Source organism: Carlito syrichta, unplaced genomic scaffold (assembly GCF_000164805.1).
Source record: "Carlito syrichta isolate Samal-C Ts95f unplaced genomic scaffold, Tarsius_syrichta-2.0.1 Scaffold304479, whole genome shotgun sequence".
Taxonomy (NCBI): domain Eukaryota; kingdom Metazoa; phylum Chordata; class Mammalia; order Primates; family Tarsiidae; genus Carlito; species Carlito syrichta.
The window spans coordinates 306,610-332,921 of record NW_007248575.1 but is presented as its reverse complement, the minus strand read 5'-3'; the positions used below and the strand labels follow the sequence as shown (position 1 = coordinate 332,921).

Here is a 26,312-nt window from a genome sequence, read left to right as displayed (position 1 = left end):
ATGCATTGATCTCCTGATACTTTATTGTTTACTTATTTATGACAACAATTCTAGATTGACAATTAAACACATGGGTTGGCTAGTAGCATAAGCCTACATTTTGGGCCCTTGGACCAATACTTGAAAATAGGGCTAATTAACATGTCTTAAACAAATTAACAAAACAAAAACACATAAAAGTCCTGTAATTCTCTAAAAAAAAGTTACTTTTGGTTGACTTTTCCTCTATTTGCAATGGTAGAATGTATCCTGAAAGCTTGTTTGTATGATCTTTTCAACTATTTGCAAAGAAGTGAAGGTGATATTATTTATAACATTTTTATCTTTCTGAGGTTCTTTTCCTTTCTTGGCTGACAATTGCACCACACTATTCCAAAACTCTTGCAAAAATAAATCATAAGCAGAATTGAGGTTTTCAGTTCCAGTTTTCACCTGAAGTGTGCGTTTGTATATGAGTTGGTTCTTTAGAGATTATTTTATCCTGCTAAAAACAGTAACATAGTAAACGCAGTCATTTCATCAGCATCTCCAAACACAACCAAGTATTTGGGTTTTATATGCCATTCTATGGGTGTTATTTTTGTCTGGATTTCAGTGTGATTATAAATTGTTATGGAATTGTTATGGTTAATATTTCAGAGACTTTTACATACAGATCAGAAATCTGTATTTCTTTTGGAAATTGGAGTTTCTTTTTGGAAGTTGGAGTTTTGCCACATAATATTAGCTCTTTTGCTACAGTGTATTGCTATCTGAGCCCTCTTTAAAAAGCCTTTTAAATGGAATGCCTGAAAGTCCCCTATTCCTGCTTTCCTTTGCAATCACCAGAGAATGAAAATTACTGCCTATATGTAAGTTTCTCAGGTGCTGGGCCAAGGGAGTTGATAAAGAACAAAGTCCTTAGTGATTTAGAACATTTTACAGATGTATTTGAAGGACCCTGAGATAATTGTATGCTTTTTGTATTTTCCAGCTTGCTTTAACCAGATCGAGTTCTTTAAGTGACTTTTCCTGGTCGCAAAGGTAAAAAAGATTGAATTATTTTTTGGTCTCTCATCAAGATATTTAGGAACACATAGTTCTCCAGACTGTTGATTACACACACATCTCACACAGAGTCATATATACTATAATGCACATAAATGTCCATTATTTTTAATTGTGAGTTATTTTTTATGATAAATATGTGTAAAATGTGATACTTTTCATGCAGTTAATTTTTTTTTTAATTGCAGAAAGATAGTTACTGTGGAAAAGCAGGATAATGGAACATTTGGATTTGAAATTCAGGTGGGCAGTTTTCAAATTTTCTAGACTTCCAAGGAAAAAAGTGGTGCTGGGAATGTCATGATGTATGTTAAAAAAAAAATGAAGTTAGGATTAGAGAATGATGGAGACTGCCACTTTTATTCAGTGTGTGGTTGTTTGGGGGTAGTTTCTCAGTGTGTTAAGTACCACTGGGTAAAGAAAACATTAATGGTGATAAAATAAAACCCTTGAGATATGCTCAGCAGTTAGTGCTTAGTTGCTTCAGTTTTCCCCTAAAGTCAAGACTTATCAGAAATACTTGCTATCAGTCAAGTCTTAGATAAGAGTGTGAAAAACCTTGCACAGATGTGCATCATATATATTTGCATTTTGGAAGTGTTTTGCATAATCATTTTTATACTGTATATCAGAATTTAAATATCTACTGTGGCATTCAAAAAATCTTGAAACACTGTACATTTGTGTACATGGAATACATATATCTATGTATAGCTCCTGTTACATTTTGATACTAAATATTTCATATTGGATATGATGAGAAACTTTGTAGGTCTTTGTATTTTTAATGACAGTGCTATACAATTATTATTTGAAACACTTAAGAACATTTGGCTCTACTTGTAGATTGCCTCATGTCACTAGAAATTTTTAATAGTATTTTTAGGTTTCAATGTAATTGCCTAAGGCTTTCTTTTCTTATTTGCTGTCTGTTTTTTCCTGACCATATTTGTAAAGAAGGTGAGTTAGGCCAAATGAAGTTTAGTCCAATTAAGTGTAAGAGTAATAGCTTAAGTATGTCTGCTTTTTTTTTTTTATAGTACTTTTGCATTTCTTTTGGATGTGTTTTACATAATCATATTCTTACACTGTACATCAGATTTTAGATCTTAGCTTTAGTGCTGCTTTCAGAACACTTTGGTGTGATATCAGTCCCACAATTGGAAAGTCAGTGTGTATTTTAAGATTAGGAACAGGAAGCTGCTAAGTAAAACATGTTTTATGAGTAAAGAAATGGAACTCTAGCTGCAATGAAGAGAGAGAAGGCTCTAGCAGAAAAGAAGATACTTTCTACTTTCTGAACTCTTCTACATTTACATTTGGTGAAAGCTGTAATTCACCACAATAATTGGCAAAATCCACCAGGTTTTAGAAGCCTAGTACTTTCGCTTATTCTCCTATCATATGAAACACTCTTTATTCTGTTGTAGAGACACTGTTTTTTGTGACTGTCTCTTTTTATTTTATTTTTAAAAGTAGTTCAATGTAAATGGCACAATTCCCTAATTTTTCAACCATGTAGCTTTAATGATGTGCAACAAACTTGTAAAAGCTTGGCTTCTGTCGTTCAAGGCGAGATGTTCTTATTATTAAGGATCACAAGGGAGGGGGTTTCTTTTAACTTATGTACCAGTATTTGCCCAAACATTTCTTGGTATTTCATAATACTACTTCTCCATATTTAGCCCTTAATTTATTTTGCCCTTAATTAGATTGATAGAATGCATTTCACAGACTCCTGCTGTCCTCCTCCAGAGGGTTCCTTCCTCAATTGCTTTAAAAAAAAAACCATATTTTATTCTAAAGATGTGTAGGGATTAGATATAAAAGTGAACATTGTACAGGTAAAGTTTGGGCCTCCCTTTCGTCCCCACTTTGCCTGGTTTGAGATCAGGTACCCTTATTGATGTTGTGTTCCCCCCCACCCTACCCCACCCAATCCCGGCAGTATCCCACTGCTGCCAATCCCTCTCTCTCTCTCTCTCTCTCTCTGTCTGTCTCTCAAGTCTCACTTCATTGCCCAGCCTGGAGTGCATGGTCCACCCCAGCGTTGACCTGCTGGGCTCTGGCAATCCTTCCACCTCAGCCTTCCAAGTAGCTGGAACTACAGGCGTGAGCTACTGCGCCTGGCTAAATTTTGATTTATTGTAGAGACGTGGTCTTGCCAATTTGCCCAGGCTGTTCTCGAACCCACGGGCTTAGGCAATCCACTAGCCTCGGCCTCCCAAAGTGCTGGGATTACAGGCTGAGTCACTGAGCCCAGTCAACTGTTTTTTTTTTTTAAAGGAGATTTGTCCTCAAGAATGTGCAGCAGTTGCTACATAAAGAGCATAAAGTACTACTCACCTAACTTTATTTTTATCACTCTGCCATGATGTGTCAATGTTTTCATATATTTCTCTCCCATACCATAAACACATATTCTACATAGGGCAAGAGTCAAAATCGAATACAGACCACAGCACCATTGAACCTTTGTAGATGAACATGAATTAATGGCTACACTCCTAAGTGGAAGCGTGTGTGTGTTATCTCAGTGATGCAGGAACCCCTACCCCTATTAACTTCCCATGGTATGTGTGTCCCAGTACCACCTCCACATCATAACTTACTCCCCAGTACTCATAAGATTTGAGGGGTCAACAAATGGGGGAAATGCCTCCGGTAACTTTTTCTTTTTCTTTTTTTTTTTGAGTTGGAGTCTCACTCTGTCGCCCAGACTGGAGTGCAGTGGCTGCTCCCGGCCACCGCAGCCTCGACCTGCTGGGCGCCGGGAATCCTTCCGCCTCAGCTTTCCAAGTAGCCGGAATTACAGGCATGCGCTACGACGCCCGGCTGATTTTTTGATTTATTGTAGAGATGAGGTCTCACTGCCCAGGCGGGTCTCGAACCCGCAGGTTCAGGCAATCCACTCACCTCAGCCTCCCAAAGGCGAGGGATTACAGGCTGAGCCACCGAGCCTGGCTTGGTAACTTTTTCAACACCAGATGGAACCTCAGGTATCCATATTGTGTACCCAATGTGAGTACATAATGGGGATCTGACCTCCCAGATGAGTGAAACTTTGGAAGAGACCAGATAGACTCTTCCCTCTCTTCTCCATGAGTGCTAGCTGCATGCCCCTTATAAATCATGTAGCATGCTAGAAACAGTTTTTCTTTCTCTCTCTTCCTCCCTCCCTCCCTCTCTCTTTCTCTTTCTTTTTTTTTTTCACTTCAGTCAGGGTCTCACTCTGTCACCCAGACTGGAGTGCAGTGGCACAATCATGGCTCACCATAGCCTCTACCTTGTGGGCTCAGACAACCCTTTTACTTCTGCCTCCTGAGTAGCTGGAACTATAGGCACATGCTACCATGTCTGGCTAATTTTTGGACTTTTTTTATTTTGTAGAGATAAGGTCTCCCTATGTTGCCTACGTTGGCCTCAAACTCCTGGGCTCAAGCAATCCTCCCACCTTGGCCTCCAAAACTGCTGGGATTATAGACACGAGCTACTTTACTCAGCCAAAAACAGAGACTTCAGACTTAAGCACACCTGAGTTTATATTCTCTAAATTTCTCCTCTGTAGAGTCCTTAGGAGTTTAAAATGAAACAACATATGTAACATACCTAGTAATATGCCTGGTACCAATAGAAGATCAATAAATGACAGGTGTTAGAATCTTTGTGTCTCTAAGACATGCAGGTATCTAATTAATCGTGTTTTCCTTTACTTTGGGGGTTCTGTTGTTCTCTCTAACTTTCACATTTCATACCCATTGCAAACACATATGCAGGTGCCATCTACATAAATCAATGTGACTCCCCTACTGTACTCACTTTAACCACTGAGGATGGAGGGTAGAGTCTTTCTGCTAATAAGTATTGTTAGAACAGTGGTTTCCCAAAGGAGTGTCAGTTACTATCTTTTGTTCATGTATCACACGAACTGAACCAGCTTTCCATCTCTGGAAGGGTTCAGGCTGTAGTGAGAAGAACTCTGGCAGGAAAGCTATTAAGGAGATTTCTGATATAAATGAGAATGTATTACATGCTCTCTTAAAGTCCCTTCTACCTTTAAGATATGGGAATTCTAAGTGCCTTATAGATTGGATAAAAGTCTTGTAGAGGTTAACAGATAAAAGTTTCCCGAAGTTGCTTACACTTGACTGACTTATGATGCTCCAGGGATTATAAAATAAGGAATGAACATCAGACATTAATTTCTTCACAAGGAAACAGTATTGTAATGTGGCTTAATTTTAGGAATCAGATGTTTATAAGATTTACTCAGAACACTGATTTTGATTCTAATTGGAACTAGACTTCATAACTTAAATGTATGAAAAAGAAAATTATATTTGTTATAGGTCATGGGAACAATACATCCAGAAAACATTTATTCAATGTTTTGATACAAAAAGAAAAAGAAAAAAAAAAAAAACCAATTCACCACCAAACTACTTGTGCCAAATTGAAGCAAGAGTTGAAGTTTAACTTTTTCTAATTTAGTTGGGTGACTAATGAACCGGTGAGAATTCAGGGCAGGCGTACCAGAGAGTGCTTAGAAATGAAGGTAATTGAGCCAATTATAGCACTTTTGAATAAATTCAGGGCAGATTGTCATTATGTGCAGAACTCTGATTTAAAATAATCATTGTTGGCATGTCTCCCTTGCATGTGTACTGTTTCATACTCTCCTGTAATGAGTGTTTTAGGTTGGGAGAACCACGTAGGGATTTTTATCTTTGCTCTTGGCCACCATTGTTTTATCCCTTTGAGAAATAAGAAACTTGATTTTTAAAAATAAATATGTAATGAAGATATAGCATTAGATGATATCTTGGGCTTGAAAACATAAAAATCTTGAGCCACTTTCATTTTACTTTCTCACGACAGATGTTTTTTGTGAATGAAGTTGGCTGTAGATTGTCTGGTGAAATTGCAAAATTGATACCTTTGATTTGGTATATATTCAGGAAAACCTTTCCCGATTGTCCTTTGAAGTTATCTATTATAACGTTTGATGGTAATTGATGTAATTTTACTTTTTGAAAAATAGATGTTGAGTTTTTGAGTAGTAACTATGTATCACCTTAATTTTTACAGACTTACAAGTTCCAGAATCAGAACACCTGCTCCCCCGAAATGTGCACTTTGATATGCAAAATACAAGAGGACAGTCCAGCTCACTGTGCTGGCCTACAAGCAGGTAAATTGTAACTTTGCTCATGTTAGGAAGCATTTAAATATCAAGAAAAGAAAACTTTTGAATAGTGAAGGTCAGGATGTGATTGTTGCTTTACATTTTCTTAATTCCTTTATGTTTCTAAGGTTTAAACCTTGTTTGTTTTTTTCATTTGCATGTCAGGAGGAATTATTTAACTAACCAATGCAACATTCACTTTTCTTGGCATCTCCCAGGTGATGTCCTTGCAAATATCAATGGCGTGAGCACAGAAGGCTTTACCCACAAACAAGTGGTTGACCTGATCAGATCGTCAGGAAACCTGCTAACGTAACTATCTGTCTAATTTCCATGGGGCTTCAAAATGTTACAGTTTTTCACAATGCCTGTAGAGTGAATGAATAGGTTTTTTGTTCAGGAATCACAAGAAGCGGGGAGGCGGTATGCCACAGCTTTGGGATTGGGTGTAAATGTTATCAGTACCTTTTGTTTTTCAAGGTTCCTCAGACTTGAACATATTGTCAACATCTGAAGTCAGAGGACATCAATAGCCCAAATGTCTGTGTGGGAGGAATAACTTTTAAAGATGTATTTGTTTAATATCAAATTCAATTAAATTGGCACACATTCATTTTAAACTGAGAGGAAGTGATCCAATTTCCATGGTTGATATAATCTTGTGACTAACACAAATACAAAGTTAGAAGGTATGAGTGTTTCCTTTTTTGCCACAGCCATTTTTTTTCTTCTTGTGTTCTATATGGAAGAAAAACTGAAGTCTGCTAAACCTTCCCTGCCCGGAAACACGCATATTCATACCACATATGCCAGATATTCAAAACTTCTTAAAAGAACTCTGATCTTCTCAGTTAGAGATTTGACTGACTTTTCTACTATAATATTTCCAGCACTTAATAAGACCTTCATAAGTAAATTATGAAATTTACTCATTCATTAAAATCATATTTATTCAGCAAATACTCTACTTTCAGCTCTATGACAGGCTCAGGAGAGACAAAGATAATTTTAGTGCTTTAATAATTGTGGAAGGAGATGGCTCAGAAAATCCTGAAAAATAAGTAACTTTTATATTTTATTCATGGATAACTGCTATGTGGAAAGTGAAATAGGACAGTGGGATAGAACACTGGATAAAGAGGCTGCTAGTTTAGCTTAGATGTTTAAAATGATTCTATCTGAAGAGGTAAATCTTGAGTGGAGACCAAAATGATGAGAAATGATGGACATATGAATTCTTGGTAAGAGCATTTTGCATAAAGAGAGGTCTCTGAATTTTCAAGCCCATCCAAGGGACAGAGAGAAAGCCAGTGTAACTGGTAGTTGGTTGAAAGGGAGAGTATAAGAAGAAGTGAAGCCAGAGAATTAGCCTATGGCAGACTATGGGTCTTATCAGTTATGCCAACCAGCTAACAGGTTATTCTGATAGAGATGAGTCCTCTATTAATTATCCCATTCATTCTTCATAGCCACCTGTGGGATTAATTTTATTTATATTTATAGATGAAGTGCCTGAAGGTTAGTGAAGGTTTAGCTAAGGTCATCCAACTAGTAAGCGATAGGGCTGGGGTTTGGTTACCTGCTCTGGATGCCAGGATCTGTTCCCTTCAGCTACAGCTGCTCATTGTAAGCCCATAGAAAATCTGTCAGATGCTCTCAGTGATTCTGGTCTAAAATTTCAAAGGACATTTATATGTGTGTGTGTGTGTGTGTGTGTGTGTGTGTGTGTGTGTGTGTGTGTGTGTGTGTGTGTCTGTGTTTGTGAGCAGTTTTAAAAGATGGTTGAGTCCATCTCTATGGGTACTGTGAGTTTAAGGTAAAGGGTGGGGGCACACTTGATCCAGATAAACCTGGATCCATAAGGGAGGAGCCATATATAGTCCAAGAGGAGTTAGTGGTGGTTAGAGACAGAAAGTATGTTCCACATGGGTGAAGTTGACAGATCACAGGTGAATAGGGATAGTCTGTGGAGATAATTGTTGAAATTTCAGAGATCAGGAAAATGGGAGACATTCTGTGTACATATTGAAGAGAATAGTCACCCAATGTCACAGTTTTGCCCATATACATCTATTGCTTGAGTAGGTCAAATCTACATTAAGAATCCCAAGAAAACAGAACCATAGGGATCTCCACTGTTGCCCAGAAAGCCAAGACTTCTGCCTTAATGAGAAAGCAGACAGTTTTTTGGCTTGCTATCACCTCATTATGTCCGGCTTGATGATTTTAGAAGTAGAGGAAAATTGGTCTACACATTTAATGTTTTTATCATGCCTTGTAAAATTTCTTGCATCTTTATAAATAGAGCTATAGCTTAGTTATAAGGGGAATTTGAACCAACAATTTTTAAATTAGTATGTGATTCACAAATGAAATTTAAAAAATCATATTCAGATTGATGGTTTAGTAGTCAAAATAAAGGTGTTTAACTCGAGCATCATGCAAAACAAATCAAATCACTTAGGATGGAACATGTCTTATTTTTAGAAAGGCATTTGGTGTAAGGAGAAAAGAACACTGTTAAGTTGATAATTCTAGGATTAAAGTTTGTAAACCAAAGGTTTTGAGATGAAAGAGTCATATGAAAGTTATTATTTTATAATAGTTGTGGTTCATTTATTCTAGTTCCAAAATTATAAGGCAATTTACAGAGGCAAATGCTCCCAGAATCCTAGAGAGGAAAGGATTTCTCCTTGTTTCAAAAAATAGCATGTTGATGCACTGTTGTAAAAGTCCCTAGTGCTTCTTGTATTTGTTGTTGTACCCCTTGTGTTAAGTATGATGTCTAGAATCTGGCACACAGTAGATGCTCAATAAGTATTTAACAAATGAGTGAGGTGATTCAACTTGATTCCACAAGAATAGATGCTAGTAGAAAGCAACCATCATTGTCATATAATGACTTGTATAAAATAGCTACAGTTTACAAATTAACCAGGATCTTTCTTTTATTCACCTTCCCAAGGGGAGTTTGTTCCCCCCATTTTCTTTCTCTGAATATTATCAGAAAATTTGGTCTAGGTCTAGATACTCAAAGTGCTATTACGTTTTCAGTATATTCTGTACTAAAAATGTAGTACTCCATAAGTATGGGCACTTGTTTAAATGAATCACTTATATTAGTCCCTCTCTGAACTTTTTTTTTTTTTCTTATAACAGGATAGAGACTCTTAACGGAACAATGTTTCTTAAAAGAACAGAACTTGAAGCAAAGCTGCAGGTTTTAAAGGTAATTTAATTGAATGTAGTGAAGCACATTTTTTATCCTTGAATGTGTGAGTGGTGGAATAAAGATCTATTTGAGGAATTGAGATCACCCTTGAAAATGAAATGTCATAATGAATCTAAACTACTGAATTATCAAGAGCTATACAATTACCTTTGGAGGAATATCAAATTCCACAAACCGGTGTAAATCACTTTTTTCCTTCCTCCTTCTGTGTGTCTATGAGGCTCAAAATGGCAACAGGAAGGCACAACACTTGAAGAACTCTTCATTAGTGCACCTGCGATATTTGATTTACATTCTGTCTGAAAAAAACAAAAAGGTCATCATTTTTCCAAGTATTGCATGAATGTGCTGGAGGGGCTGGGACTTTTGCTTTTTCAGTGTCCTTCTCTTCTGCCTCGTTTTTAAAGCAAAGACCTTATTCCTCTAATCCTGTGGCTGTCTTTCAATCTGCTTTTTATTGGCAAACACACTATCTACTTTAAAGGGGCAATTCATTAGTTTCTAGGAGGGAGTACACAATGCAGGATGCTCAGTGAACATTGCCTGGGATGACTGTCTGAAGCTCTTAAAAATCTCAGGGCTGGCGAGGGTCTCCTAAGCAATAAGTCCATATTCTTACTTTTGTGCTTCTGAATCATAGTCCCCCAGACCCCTCCCCTTGTCCCGTGTGACTTCTTCATCTGCTCCCCACTGCATGGCAATGATGTAGCCAGTCTGAGTAGGTTGCATACACTAGGCAAGTTGCTTACCTGGACTTTATTTAGAAATAGCTACAATTTAGTCTTATTCATGAAGTATGCATTTATTAATTATTGAGGCCAAGTGGGTGGATTTTTATCTCATATCTTGCTTTTATATATTTTTAAACTTATAATCCTCTACTCCCCCATCCAATTCATCAGCAAACCCTGCTTTCTTCTTTGTTAACACTGGTTTTGATATTCTTGCCACATTGCTGATCCTTGTAATTTTTTGAATCAGTTTATAAAAAGTTTAAAAAGTGTCTACTCAAATTTTGATAGAAATTGAATTGTATTTGTAAAAGAAATAAAAGCAAATGAAATCTTTATGACTTTCAATTTCTCACTTTGAATGAAGGATTTTAATCTTTTTATGAGAATGTTTCATGTCCTTCAAAAATATTTTATAATTTTGTGGCTACATTTTAATATCTTATTTATAGATATTCTTACGTGCTTCCTAATTTTTATTGCTATAAAAGATATAATCTTTTATATTTCAACTGCTTTATTTTATTGCTATTGATTTTTGTGTAAATTTTAACATCATACTGCTGAACTCCTAATAATTTTGTAAATTCCCTTAGATTTTCTATCGATATCATGTCATCTGCAGATAATAAAAGTTGACCTTTTAGCTCAATTATTCAGCTAATTTATTTTTCTTCTCTTATAGCATTGGCTAGAATTGTCAATGTATTGTAAATAGTGATACTCGTATTCTTGACTTTAAAAGGAACATTTCTAAGACTTTTGTCATTACATGTATAGAAGGAGTAAACAGTATTTCATATTATATTTAGGTTTTTAAACCTGTCAAAGTTAATTTGTTTTTGCAAAAAGTAAATAGCCTTAATGAACATATGTTTTAAAAAGTTAAATTAACTTTTTCAGCCTTTTGTAAAAAAAAAAAAGAAATATTGAAAATAACCTAGTGATGTTATTTAAAGCAAGTGTGAAAAAATAGACTTAATGGAATAAAGTACTCACTTGAACAAATCATTATTGCATGGTGCTAAACAATTTATATTATTTGAATGTTATCTCCTTAAGTTTTAATTTATATAATTGACTAATACTTTTTCTAACAATGTACACATTTTCAATATCTCTATCTTCCTCCATAATATCATGAATACCATTTAAGATCCCATATACCTTATTATTGCTTACTTTAGAGAATTTCATCAATTTTTAAAAATTATAAAATGTAATTTTTGTTCTAAATAGCTAGTGAAAAAAAATACCAACTTGTTCAGTTGATATGCTTGCTGTTTCTTGCATTCTTCTCCTTACCTCTGGGTTTAGTTCCTTCTTGCTGTTGTACTTCCTTCAGTGAGGGCTAGTAGATCTTTTTCAAAAATGTCTTTAGTTCACTGTTGCTACCAAAAGAAAAATTTTCTAAGTAACTTAATTATTTTAAGTCGATATTTTGTTTCCTTAGCACTTTATATTACTCTTTAAATATTTTTATTTATGAGACAGCTCCTAATTGTTTATTTTTGTTAATTTGTTAATTTTTCCATATTTTCTGCTAAATGCTTTACAGGTTTTCCTTTTCACAGTTAAGTCCTTAATTCATTCAGAATTAATTTTTGTATATATCATGAAGTATGGGGGAAATTTCAATTTTATTTTTTCCCATCTGAATTCCCAGGCTTCTCAGTACTATTTACTTTATAATCCTTTTTTTTCTTTAGCTGACCTGCTGTGAAACCTCTGTTTTTAAGTGAATTCTACATAAGCATGAATTTGCTTACAAGCTTCCTATTATGATCCATTGGTCAATTTGTTTATCCCAAACTCATTTCATAATAAATATTGATGATATCTAGTTGGGTAAGGTTATTCTTGGTCTTTCTTTGTCCTTTGATCAGCTACATAAAATTTAAAATCAGATGGGCCGAGCTTGGTGGCTCAGCCCGTAATCCCAGCCAGCGCTTTGGGAGGCCGAAGTGAGTGGATTGTCTGAGTCCACAGGTTCGAGACTTGCCCAGGCAACTTGGTGAGACCTCATCTCTACAGTAAATAAAAAATTAGCCAGGCATGGCAGCGCGCGCCTGTAGTTCCAGCTACTTGGAAGGCTGCGGTGGAAGCCTTGCTGGAGCCCAGCAGGTCAAGGCTGCAGTGGCCGGGAACATGCCACTGCCCTCCAATCTGGGTGACGAAGTGAGACTCCAACTCAAAAAATAAATAAATAAATAAATAAATAAAATAAAATCAGATGATCAAGTTTTATAATGAGTGTTAAAATTTTGATTGCTATCACATCATATACATAATATCGATCAATTTGAGGAGGTTTGGCATCCATATGGTATTGAGGTTTTTGATTGATAGAAAATCTTACCATTTTTGTTTTTTTGGTATTTCAAGAAAGTCTTATAATTTTATGCATATAGGTCTTACCTATCTTTGTTAGATTTAGTCCTTTGTACCTTATTTTTTTGTTCTTATTATAGATTCTTTATAAAAATACATATTTTGATTGATGTTAATAGATATGTGAAATCAATTTTTTCTGTGTGGTAACCATATTCAAATACCTTGGTAGACTACATAATTTCTAATAAACTATTTGTAGATTATTGGGTTTTCTATAGAAATAATAACTGTATGTTAAGAATGGCTTTCGGTTCTTTTTCTTACTCTACTACATTGGTTAAAACCTATGATACAATGATGAATAGCAACTATAATTTTAAGCACCCCATTTCATTCTTGATTTAAAGGTAATTCTTCCTCATCTCTTTTACATTAAAAATGGGCTATCTTTCAGATCAATTAGTCTCCCTTCTATGCCAAATTTGCTGGTAGTTTTTATAGTCCTTATGTATTAAGTTTTATCAAATACTTTTTTCTGAATCTGCCAAGATGGTTTTCTCATTTATTTGTTTTTATAAATCTGTCAATATGGTGAGTGATATTTAAAGATTTTCTTATGCAAAGCCACCCTTTCATTTCTATGATAAACCCAACCTAGTTTATCCTTTAAATCATAATCATTTTCTATACTTATAAGTTTGATTTGATATGCTAATATTTTGTTTAGGGTTTTTAAAGATAGCTTCATTTACAGGTAGTGACCTGTAATTTTCTTTTCTTAGATTATCTTTTAAAGTTTTGGTATCAAGTTTACTAGACTCTTATTATGAGCTGGAGACTATCTTCCTCTTTTTCTTCTCTGGTGGAATTCTTGTAATATCATCTGAATCATCTGGGCTTGAGGTTCCTTTTTGGTGGGAATACTTTTAAACTTCTGTTTTAATTTCTTGATTAGTTGTAATAATACTTTGGCTTTCTGGGTTGTTGTTTTCTTGAACCTGATTTAGAGAGTTATGATTGTGTTAATGAAATTTTCAAATGTATTGAAGTTGATGATAAAAATGTATTCTAATATTTTAAATCTTTGTCATAAGTGTGATTATGTCCTCATTTTTGTACTACTTTTTATGCTTTTGCTTTTTTATGGGGAGTTGTCAGGGTCTTACTTGGTTGCCCAGGTTGGAGTGCAGTGGCATGATCATTGCTCACTCTAGCCTTAACCTCCTGGGCTCAGGCAATCCTTCTGCCTCAGCCTCCCAAGTAGCAGGACTATAGGCATGTGCCATCATGCCTGGCTAATTCTCTTTTTCTACTGATAATTTTCTCTAAAGGATTTTCTATTTTTGAGTCTTAAAAACCCAGTATTTAGATTTGTGGTGATCTGTATTTTTTTTCTGGTTGCTTTTAAGATTTTCTTTTATCTTTATTGATCTATAGTTTACCACAATGTAATTAGTTCTGAATTTATTTCTGAATTTATACTGCTTAAAATTTGTAGGGTTCTTTCTGTCTAAAGACTTGTGACTTTCTTCAGTTGGGGAAAACTGTCAGCTTGATCTCTTTGAATGGGCCTTTTTCTTCACCACTTCCTGTATTGTCGCTGGAACTCCTGCTGTGCATATTTTAGAGTTTCTTGATTCATCTTTTATGCTTCCTAACCACTCTTTAATATTTTGTATCTTGTTGTATTATATCCTTTTTAAATTCTTTAGTGATATCTTCAGTAATGTGCTTGTTATCTGTGTACTACATAGTGTGTTCTTTCTACTGAGTTTAAAAATCAGTTTATTTTTTATTGTCTAGTAGTTTTTTCTTGTCGATCTGTTCTTGTTTTAAATTTATTGTTCGTATAAATATTGATTTCATTTATCTCCCAGAAGATTATAAGTATCTTATATTAAACTCTTCTTTGGACACTTTTCTATTTTCATTTTGCTTAGAGAAAATCCATGCACTGCTTATCAGTTGTATTGTCTTTCTTATCATTAAACATTTGTATGTGCATTGGAGTTTAGATTCCTTGCTTCCCTTGTGTGACATATAGCCTCTCCCTTCCACTTGATGTGATAATTGGACAGTTGCTTCCACTCTGCACTTCAAGGCTATCCATCTGGACCCAGGTCTGGAGGCTAAGATACCGTCCCTGAAGAGTCAGTGTGCTGCTTGGCTTGGGTCATAAGGTTGTGCTTAGGTACTCATGTCTCTCCAGGTATACACTCTACCTGAACTGTAGCCAGCAGCAGCAGCAGCAGCAACTTTTCTCAGTCTCCTTTTCTCAGTGGTGGAAATTCAGACAAGTTTCTTTTCTCAGAAAAACCTTGGTTGTCTCTTGCTTCAGAGAGGTGCGTTTAAACCATATATTGCCACAGGATCCAAATACGTAACTACTTCTTTCTTCTTCTCCAGATCCAGTGGAACTTTGAGTTCATTTCTGCTTACCGTCCTGCATTTCTGTCCCATCACTAATATTGAAATTATGGTATATTTCCAGCTTATCACTTGAGTCAGAAATGTCTGGATCTGACCTATAATCAAGGTCAGGCTGACTTCCCCTCCTTGCAATGACATTTACTTTGTGCATACTGTGTAAGTTAGCAATCTGTTTCTTGACGACACTTCATGGAGCCAGAAGCTCTTCTTTGGAAACAGTGGTCCTTTCTGAGCCACATTTTCAGGAATTCCCTTTCTCCTGTACTATGATTCAAATGTTTACCATGAAAATAACATTTAATGGGCTAGCTGGGAGAGCGAGTTTTTAATCTGGCTCTGGTATTTGCTGGATTTGTAGCCCTTGGGAAACATTTTGCTACATTGCGCCTTTATTTTCTAATCTGTAACTTTTTAGAGAAGTTATGAAAATTAAATAGCATATTATCTGTGAAAGCGTAATGAAATTAGTGAAGTGCCATGGACATGTTTAGCTGAATTTCACATGTAGATTGAAAGCATTGTACTTGGAACCAATGTGTGATAGCCGAGGGTTGTTTCAGGAAGCTGTTATTTTACGTATTCATTTAACCACTATTTACTGAGGAGTTGCTATGTACTAGGCACTGAGCTAGGCACAGTGAGGTGATATGGCTCAGTATGGTTGGATCTCACATATGCTTTAACTCTCATCTAAAGATGAGTTTAGATTTGTCCAAATATATGATTGGGATGTCAGTAACATAAGCAAAAATACACACATAGAAAAATAGGGAAGTTTGGATCTGACCTATAATCAAGGTCAGGCTGGCTGACACATCTGCTCGTTATACTGGTATTTTCTTGGTTTAAGTGACGCCATACTGAAGTGACTGGGCCAAATCAACAAATTAGATATTTTGAAACATTTGTTTGTTACAAAAATTAACTATTTGGTAAATACTGACTTCATATTTTTAGATAGTAGGTGCAGAAATATGGCATCCTCTTCTTCCTATGTTTAGTTTTGACTGTCAACCGATCCTTATGCTCCTCTACTGGACTCTGTTCTCTTGTAGGAGATAAATCTCTTTAAGAAAGACAAGGGGGGTTGATACATATACCAGGTCCTTGATAGTCCTATACCTCCTTTATCCCTAATCTTAACCTTCACATAACCAGAGGTTAACACAGGAAATGAGCTATGAATAAGGCAGCAACATAGTCATAAAACCATTCAAGACTATATTAGAGTACAGAAAGAACAAGAAATTAACTGAGACAAGCATTTTGTTGCTTTGATTTATTGCTTGTGTATTATATTAATACCCTTAAGGATTGCTGTTAAATGTTACTATTATTAAGGCCTGGAAAATCCTGCCCAGTTACTGTTCAGTCCTTGAAGATTGAGGAACAAACCATTTTCCCTTTAAGCATTTGATGAGGTTCTTGTAATTTTATTATTGTCTTTCTTTTAGGCCTTTTCATTCCTTAGGCCTTCCCCAAATATGCATTTTCCCTCTTGCTTTTCAGCCTCCATCTACTCCTTCTAGATTGCTTTGAAACAAGCTTGTTTCCAACTAGGCTGCCTTTCCTTTAGGATACGTGTCCACAGGCAAACCTGAGCTGTGCCTGCTTGCTGGTCTTGCTATAGGAACCTAAAATGGCCAAAAAAGGGGTGAAATAGAGGACAAGAAATAGGAGGGAGTGAGTCCGTGACTGTGTCTTGTCAGATGCCTTCTGCTTGGTTTGCTTTTGATTTCCATGGGCTCAGTTCCTTCTGTGGGCTAGGCTAGGCCTTGCGTGCCATCTTGACCCAAGCAGCAGCTGCTTCATTCACACCGCAGGCCACTGCTCTCATGTGCTGCAGCAGTTAAGAAATAGCAGACACTGGGAACACCAGTAAGCTGAGAGATGAGGAAGGGGGTAGGGTTCCGAAATTACTTATGGAGTACAATGTTCACTATTTGGAGAATAGGCCACCTGAGACCCAATTCCCACCACTACATAATATATCCATGTAATGAACATGCATGTGTTCCCCCGAAAATAAAACAAAAAATGGGGGAAAAAGTCAAAAGCAAAAAAACCCCCAAACTTAACAGCGTTCTAAGGTTATAACTCTAAGGAAGCATTTCAGACCAAGTCTATACTCCTTTTTTGGTGTGAAAAATAAATATAAGTCCAGGAGAAAAGTCTGTGTTAGAGCCCCAGGCTTATAGGTTAATGATGATATTTATAGAGCATTTATCAAGTTGTAGTCACTGTTTTAAACATTTTATGTATATTAACTCATTTAATCCTCATAACATTTCCAGGGATTAGTCTCTATTATTGTCTTCATCCCACAGATGGGGGAACCCTTGAGTGTAAATCCTTGCCTTAAACAGCAAGTATGTTTTTACCAGCCCAAATGATCTGGTTCTGTAATATTTTTTTAAATAAAAAATATGTATTTAATTGCTCCCTTAGCTTTTGAAAGGAAAATTTGTTGATACTAGGATTATCTCTTGAGAAAGTAGCATTCCCAATATCTTCATTTTATACTGCAAAGAATATTTTAAATGAATGGGATGGGTTGTAGTGCTAAAAAGAAAGGAAAAATGATAATGACAAATCTCAACACCTAGAATTAAATTGCTAGCTTCACTGGGGTTTCCTGATAATTAGCACTTTTTTCTTCTATCTCACAGCAAACCTTGAAGAAAAAATGGGTGGAGCTCAGATCTTTGCAGTTACAGGAACAGCGCCTGCTTCATGGTAAATGTAATTTCCTGTTCAGAAACCACACTAACATTTCATTCTTTCAATATTTCTGCCTCTAAGTTGTTTTAAGAGTATCATCATTATAAGAAAAATGTGTCTAGCACTGACCAAGGGTACTATTCTATGTTTCTTTGATGAGAATTTTGGAATGTGTTTGGAGGAGAAGTCAAGTCAGACCCCCTACATGAAAGCATGCACACACTTACATGCACATGCTTGAAAGAGGCACTGAAATTTTAGATCAGCAGGAAAGATTGCCTGACTTTCCTACTACTTCAGCAAATGGATTAAATTCCTGAAAACAGTCCTGGGTCAGGGGCTGAGTAGCTCTCAGAAACTGTAAATTTAGAGCCCATAATACTGAGTGATCTGTCATAGAAACAAAGAACTGAGTATCACATGTTCTCACTCATAAGTGAACCTTGAACAATTATCGTAATACTATAATAAAAGGGTTGTCAGTAGTGGGAAATTGCCAGGGAGGGGAGTGTGGAATTGGCAGTAGTGGGATACTGCCGGGGGAGAGGGGCACACCTCAACAACAGGGGTACCTGCAGAATGAACATTTGTATACTTAACCCTGAATTGTACCCCACCTCTTTAAAATAAAATATTAAAAAAAAAAAAATAAAAGCAACCTTGAATTTCTGGGATGAATAAAACGTGGTCATTACGTATAAAAAAAGTTACATTTATGTAAAGAAATCCTTTTTCATGGCCCCCAGGACACAAACAGAAATGTGTGAGATTATTATAATAGAAAATGCATAGCTTTTGCCAGTCTGTTCATTGTTAACAGAAAGACTGAGTTTAAAATTTGTTAATTTGCCACTTGCTGTGTGACAGGTGTAACTACAGAATGAACTTTTATATACAAATAATTCACTGAAACCACTGGTATGTGGGTGTGAATTAGAGATGATCCTTTCTTTAGATAACACCAAAATTAAGTCTCTATTTTTAACCTACAATATCTGTTAAAAGTGATCATCTATTTGTTATAGAAAAAGACACAATTTAATTCTTAATTAGACACTAATTTCTGGCATAGAGTTCTTTTTTTTGATAAAAGAAGTATTTGTAACTTACGTACGAGTTGTTTCTCTAATGTTTTCAGTTAATTAAAAAAAAATCAGAATAGATTTTTTGAGAGGCTTACAGCTTGTTAGACAGAAATGCAAAACTTCTTTGTGGCCTTGTTAATTCAGTCACCTCCTTGCTTTCTGTAGAGATGAGGGTCTTTAGCCTTCAACTTTACTTCTGGAACACTCTGAATGGCCCAGTGAATGTAGGATGCCCTGGAGTTCTATAGGAAAACCTTGTATAGACAAGATCGTTAGATCAGAATCCTATAAATTCATTGTTGTATACATTTTTTGAGAGATTGAGGTGGTTCTGCTTTTTCTAGACCTAGAATAGACATCCAGGGTAGGAGAGTCTAAAGGCAATTGCTTTCCAATCAGAATAAATACATTAGCTCATTGCAAAATGAAATAGAGTAGGTTGTATTCGTAAAAAGGAAAGCACTATGACTAGTCACTATGGAGCTGACCAAACTCATCCTTGCAGATTGAATGGAAAAACAAATAATCTCTTTTTATATTATCAACCAAAGACAAAGGAGAGTAACAGTAAGGATAATATGCCCAAAATAAAACCATTCCTGAGTGTGCAGTATTCGATTACTTTTTCTGAAGCAGAGTCACATTTTTTTTTTCTAGTTGGTACACTGATGCCAATAGGTTCCTAGAACACTCAGAGTCACTCTCTAATTATGTTTTTCTCAGGCCAGTTTTAGAAGTATTCTCACCCCACCCCCCTTTTAAGCAACATACCAACAAACTCAAATAGTGCAGAAGAGGAGGGATGTAGATGGGACGTTGGTGTGTGATTAACATTTGAATTTGGAGAGATATAGGTTATGAAAGGTTGATGACAAAGTTCAGTCAAGCAGAAAAAAATCAATTTCTTCAAATAAATTATTACTTATTAGAGGATAAGGATGCTTTCCGGGTACAATATCATTCCAGAGCATTTAAGGATTACAAGATGAAGCTTAAAATATTGAGGCTAGAATAGATATTTGATTTCATAAATCACTTCTGCAATAAACACCTTTGGATTCTGTGCTTTCCGCATCCTTTAAATGATTTTTATAAAAATTTTACAATTTTTATAAAAATTTTACAATTATTTAAAAAAGACAGCACATAAGTATCAGAGGAACAAAATGGAGAAAATCCACAAGACAGCATTTCCCCAGGTGTAATCTTTGGAACCTCATTTCCGTGAGAATTTTAATAAAAGCTTACAAGGTCACTTAAATTTAATAAATCATCATTTTGGAGATTCAGGTGTCACATTGACATACTGTCAGTTGGGTTGGACTATTCTCATAGGAAGCATCTTGTCTAAATCCATGTTAACATTATAGTTGTTGTGACACCATGGGACATTTTTTTCTTGGAATCTGGTATATGAGCAATAGTTTGGGAAACTCTACCATAGGCGTCTCCAATGGCCTCACAAACAGTCACTTATTCGTGCAAGTCAAAGCTCAGTGAAAAATATTTTTCACCCTTCTTCTTTCTTGTGTTCTTCAAAGAGAAATTTTGGTTTACTGCATTTATCTGTAGGGAGTGATGCACATAGCCATTCAACAGTAGACTTTGTTCTCTGTACTCCAGGTGACGCAGCTAACTGTCCAAGTTTGGAAAACGTGGACTTGGATGAATGGTCTTTGTTTGGAATGCTGCCTGGGCCCGGCCCAGCCCCTGCACAGGACCGGAATCGATTATCCAGTGAGAGCAGCTGTAAGAGCTGGCTGAGCTCCATGACCCTGGACAGCGAAGACGGCTACCAGACGTGTGTGTCTGAGGACTCCAGCAGGGGCGCTGTCAGTCGGCAGACGAGCACGGATGATGAGTGTTTCGTTCCCAGGGATGGGGACGATTTTCTGAGGTCTTCAAGGAAGAACCGGAGCGTGAGTACCACCAGCAGTGGATCCATGTCTCCCTTGTGGGAAGGCAACTTCTCAAGCATGTTTGGGACCCTGCCCCGGAAGAGCAGAAAAGGAAGTGTACGGAAGCAACTCTTGAAATTCATCCCTGGCCTTCACCGTGCTGTGGAAGAGGAAGAGAGTCGCTTTTGACGGGTTCAAATGGGCTTATTTCACAAATATCTCTGGCCGTCTAGGTCAACTCCACCCAGTTTAGCGGGAAAGTACGGATGGATTGACAAACTGACATCTCTTTTCACACCAATAGTGACCTTTATTTAAAAATTTTAAAACCAGTGTTTTTGTTTCTTAAATCATTATTTCAACAGTTGCTCATGTTCTAGGCAGACATTAGGAACATTAAGTAATAAGTTAGATAAAATAACTATTGCAAGTGCCTGCTCATTCTAATGCTGCCTGTGAAGACAACAGTAATATTTATTTTCTAGGTTGTCTATGTAAAAAGTTGAGAACGTTTTTTGGAGTCGTGTCAATAAATTCATGACAGAATGTAATAATCTGGACTGTCTTACATAGGATAATTGGTAGGTTACACAATAGACAATTTTGAATATTTCTATTCAAATCTGTGATGGGCTTTAAACAAAATGAACATCAGCTTTTTCTTACATTCATAGTGACAATAAAGCAAGAAGCATAAGATTTGATGTGAAGAGTTAAGCAGCATAAGAACCCTACAAAGGTGTGGTCTGAGATGGATGCTGACAAAGATTATAACAGGGTCTTTTTAATAGACACTCTGAACAAAAAGGAGAAACTCACTCTTCATGCCCAATTCATCTTTTTTTTTTCTGTCAACGTTGATGAGAAGTCTAGGACTCTTGGGATCCTACAGCTTTGTAATTTTTTTTTTTTCTTAAATGTTTAAAATCCAAAAAGTGAGGATCAGGAAAGGAATTTTGCTCCTGTAGATTTTTTTCGCATTACCTCTAACTTTATATTGTGTATTCCAAATAGTTACCACCTCAGCAGTCTTTTGCCTATTGGTTATGTTAGTATCACATTACTTCTAGCTTTTTTTTCCTTTTCTTTTTTTTTTTCTCCTTTTTTTCTCTTAATGTTTCAGTTTCTAAGAACTTCAGAGGTTTTCTATAATAGGGAGTTTGGTATTCATAGTCCTGAGTCAAGCCTCTGGAGTTTGGTACTTAGTTTTTTATAGGATATAATCTTGTTTGCAAAGTAGTGAAATAAATTTTTTTTTTTTGAGTTGGAGTCTCACTCTGTCGCCGAGACTGGAGTGCAGTGGCTGCTCCCGGCCACCGCTTTTCAATCACTCTATATTTTAGTCAATATCCATTAAAGTAAGTGATTTCTCTGCTCTGGTGACAAAGGTGTCCATTACCTATATTCTAGAATAGACAATCTGGACTATGTAATAAATAGTATTTGCTGATTCAGGCTGTCTGTGTGTGTGTATATGTATGTGTGTGTGTTTGGGAAAAATAGGAACACTTGACTTTGAGTAGAACTGCTACACTTAAGTAAACTTCTGATTAAGCTGAGGAGTGAGTCATTTTGAGAAAAAAAGGTAGAGTAACAAAGCTTGTAGGATAAGAAATGAATAATAAAATATAGAAAGTTTTCTAGTTGGATATACTGTTTATTACTTCTTTGAGCTCAGAAACATCCAACAGACTCTGTTTAGGCGTCATTAAAGTGAAAGAAAATGTGTAGCACCTTCCACAGAAACAATAGCAATCCTGTCTGCCATGAACTGTATGCTTAGTAGGTCATTGGCACTTTATGTGTGATCCCCACAATAATCCTACAATAAGTATTAAGCATACAGGTAAGAAGGCAGGAATTCAGTGTTCCCATGATTACAGGGCTAGTCAGTGGCAGCATGGAAACTGAAAGCCAATTCTTTCTGGCTTTAACCTATTCTAGCCTCTCTGGTATCTTTTATTCTTTAGCTGGTTCTCTGAAGTGATCACCACAGTTCTTTTTATTCCACCCAACAGGAACACTTAAAATTTACAATTGTAGAGACTACATAGATAAGTTTATTGTCAGGTAAATAGGCAACAAACAAACAAACATTTAGGATAATTCTTTCTCCTGGCTTCTATATCCAAGTTTTCACATATAGGCACATTCATACCTATATGGTTAGCAATGCATTTATTTTCATCAAGAGTTTTCAATCCAGTGATGGTTTAACTGGTATTGCTTATTTTTCATCATAGTCTAGAAGTGTTATGTTAAATATCTGCTTATGTGAATGCAACATTTCCTATTTTCTGTGGCACAAAGTCTGGGGAAAGAAATATTACATCTTTTTTTGAGGGGGAAAGATGACTTAAAAAAATTTTTTTTCTACAATGTAAAGAAATGCTTTGAGAACTACAACAGGTCATATGGGAAAGCAGATCATAGATCATTTGCTTTTCTTGTGGCTTAAATACAGAAGCGCAATACTACTGTGTAACAGTAGACATCAAATGAGGGGACAGGAAAGGGACACAGCAAGTATCACTTGAATTTATGATAAGAAGAATTAGAGTCAAGAGTTTGATATGTTCTGGGAAAAAGAAATAACTGGTTAACCAAGGTACAGGAAGGAAGGGTATATCATGTTTCATGTGTTCACAAGCAGTAGCAAACTAATTTTTGTTTAGTGGAAATGTGGGTAAATTTCCCACAGCATAGCTTTTCATACTAAGTGTGATATCTGTGGGGCTTTAGAAGAAACTTCTTGTGCATAGGGACTCACTTTGATATAATTTACTGGGAAAGGAATGGAAAAGTTTGTGTGTGTGTGTGTGACCTCAATGTTGTCAATATGTAATATTGGTGAATTACATTAATTGACAACTTGTGAAAATGCATTTTTCTAGAATCGTATTTGATAAACCAAATTTGAATCAAGCATATTGAGAATTGTTTTATGATGTGGCTGAAGGAACAACATTATGTCAAACAGATTGATAATATACTTGTATTTTTTGCAATGAGCTTTTTTTCATTCCTTTCTATTTTGTGATACTTTTATACCTCAGGCATATGCCACAAACAGTATTTAGAATCCCAGTTTAAGCTGAAGAAGACAAACTTGGATACAGTTTGTGTATTAATCACAAAGTGTTAGTATTTATGAATGTATATAGACTAAATATAGTAGCACATAACAATATTGTGCCCTTCAGGTCATAAAAGTATTGTTACTGTTTATCCATTTCCTTACAGAACTATGGGCAATAAAATCAAAATTTCATGCCTTTCTGAAATAAAAATGTTATTATTTAGTGTCAGAACTTTCTCTCTCCCTCTCTTCCTACCTCTCTACCTTAAAAGAAATTATTTTAAAAGCAAATTTTCTTTGAACCTCATGACCTAGTGACACTTCTTTGAGGCTTTTGAAAGGTACTACCTACATAATTGAGGCTTTGAACTACCATTAGTTTTTTTTTTAATTGCTGTTAACAAATTGCTATAAATTTATTATTTATTTACTTACTTTTTTGTGTGTGTTGGAGTCTCACTTTGTCACCCAGGCTGGAGTGCAGTGGCATGCTCACAGCCACCCTGGCATTGACCTGCTGGGCTCCAGTTATCTTTCCGCTTCAGTCTTCCAAATGGTTGGAACTGCAGGTGCACACTACCACAGCCAACCTGGAGTTAGGTGGTATCTCAGTGTGGTTTTAATTTGCATTTCTTTGACTAGTGAGACTGAGCATTTTTTCATGTATGTGTTGGCTGCTCGTATGTCTTCTTTTGAGAAGTGTCTATTCATATCTTTTTCCCACTTTGTAATGGGACTGCTTGGTTTTTTTCTTTTTGGCATGTTTGAGTTCCTTGTAGATCCTAGCTGTTAGGCCTTTGTCAGACATACAGTTGGCAAATATTTTTTTCCCATTCTGTGGGCTGTTTCCCTCTTTCTTGATGGTTTCTTTTCTTTCTTTCTTTCTTTCTTTCTTTCTTTCTTTCTTTCTTTCTTTCTTTCTTTCTTTCTTTCTTTCTTTTTTTTTCTTTCTTTCTTTCTTTCTTTCTTTCTTTCTTTCTTTCTTTCTTTCTTTCTTTCTTTCTTTCTTTCTTTCTTTCTTTCTTTCTTTCTTTCTTTCTTTCTTTCTTTCTTTCTTTCTTTCTTTCTTTCTTTCTTTCTTTCTTTGAGTTGGTGTCCCACTCTGTTGCCCAGGCTGGAGCACAATGGCACTCCCACAGCCACTCCAGCGTTGACCTGCTGGGCTCCAGCGATCTTTCTGCCTCAGCCTTCCAAGTAGCTGGAACTACAGGCATGCACTATCACACCCAGTTAATTTTTTGATTTTTTAATTGTAGAGACGACTTCTCGCCATGTTGCCCAGGCTTGTCTTGAATTTGTGGACTCAGGCAATCCTCTCACCTTGGCCTCCCGAAGTGCTGGGATTACAGGCTTGAGTCACTGTGCCCAGCCTTGATGGTTTCTTTGACTTTGTAGAGCTTGTAAGTTTGATGAGGTCCCATTTTTTAATCTTATATCTTATGGCATGGACACTTGGGGTTTTGATCAGAAATTGGTTGCCAGTTCCAATTTCCATAAGGGCAACTCCTGCATATTCTAAGTTCTTATAGTTTGAGGCTTTATGTTTAGGTCTTTTATTCATTTAGCATTGCTTTTTGAGTATGGTGATAAGTAGGGGTCTCGTTTTAATATCCTGTATGTTGTCAGGCAGTTTTTCCAGCAATATTGACTGAATAGGTTCTCCTCTCCCCAGTGATTGGTGGTGGAGGCTTTTTTGAAGGTGAATTGGTTGAGAAATTGAGATTTTTGCTTCTGGAATCTCTATCCTGTTCCATTGATCTATATGCTGTTTTTGTACCAATACCAGACTGTTTTGATTATTGTAGCTTTATAATAAAGCCTAAAGTATGGGAGTGTCATACCTCCCACTTTGTTTGTTTTGCTGAGGTTTGTTTGTTTGTTTATTTTGCTGAGGATTGTTTTGACTATTTGTGATCATTTATGTTTCCAAATGGATTCCTGTATAGTCGTTTCCAGGTCTGAGAAGAATGCTGCTGCTAATTTTAATGGGTATTGCTTTAAATCTGTAGACTGCCTTGGGTAGGATGGACATCTTAACAATGTTGATTCTCTCAGTCCATGAGCATGGAATATTTTTCCATTTGATTGTGTCATTTTTGATTTCTTTGAGGAGTGTTTTTTAGTTTTCATTGTAAAGGTCTTTCATGTCTCTGGTTAAGAAGATGTCATGGTATTCATTTTGGGGGGGCTATTGTGAATGGGATTGTGCTTTTTAATTTGGGTTTCTGTTTGTTTATTGCTGGTGTATAGAAATGAGACTATCTTTTGCACATTTATTTTATACCCTGAGACTTTGCCAAAGTCCTTTATCAGTGCAAAGAGGTTTTTTTTTTTTTTACAGATTCTCTTGGCTTTTTGAGGCAGAGAATTATGTCTTCTCATGTCTTCTGCAAAGAGGAATAACTTGATTTCCTCTTTTCCTATTTGTATACTCCTGATCTTCTTCTTTTTTTTTAAAATCAATATTTTTTATTATGGTTTTGCGGGGTACAGTTAAGGGTTAGGTGTACAATTACGTTTCATTCAGGCACCCTGTTGATAAGAGGTGTATCCCCTTCCCCAGACAGATA

General features: G+C 36.1%; 1 protein-coding gene across 1 annotated transcript in view; it reads left to right on the top strand.

Annotated features, from left to right (window-relative positions):
* Positions 1 to 20,886, top strand: part of CYTIP (cytohesin 1 interacting protein) — a 29,338-nt gene extending 8,452 nt beyond the window's left edge. The window contains exons 2-8 of the mRNA XM_008060029.2: positions 974 to 1,023; positions 1,236 to 1,290; positions 6,136 to 6,238; positions 6,451 to 6,544; positions 9,392 to 9,461; positions 17,629 to 17,695; positions 20,389 to 20,886. Of these exons, the coding sequence (XP_008058220.1) occupies positions 974 to 1,023; positions 1,236 to 1,290; positions 6,136 to 6,238; positions 6,451 to 6,544; positions 9,392 to 9,461; positions 17,629 to 17,695; positions 20,389 to 20,852 (903 nt within the window). The 3' untranslated portion in view covers positions 20,853 to 20,886. The remainder of the gene's footprint in view (positions 1 to 973; positions 1,024 to 1,235; positions 1,291 to 6,135; positions 6,239 to 6,450; positions 6,545 to 9,391; positions 9,462 to 17,628; positions 17,696 to 20,388) is intronic.
* Positions 20,887 to 26,312: the final 5,426 nt, after the last annotated feature.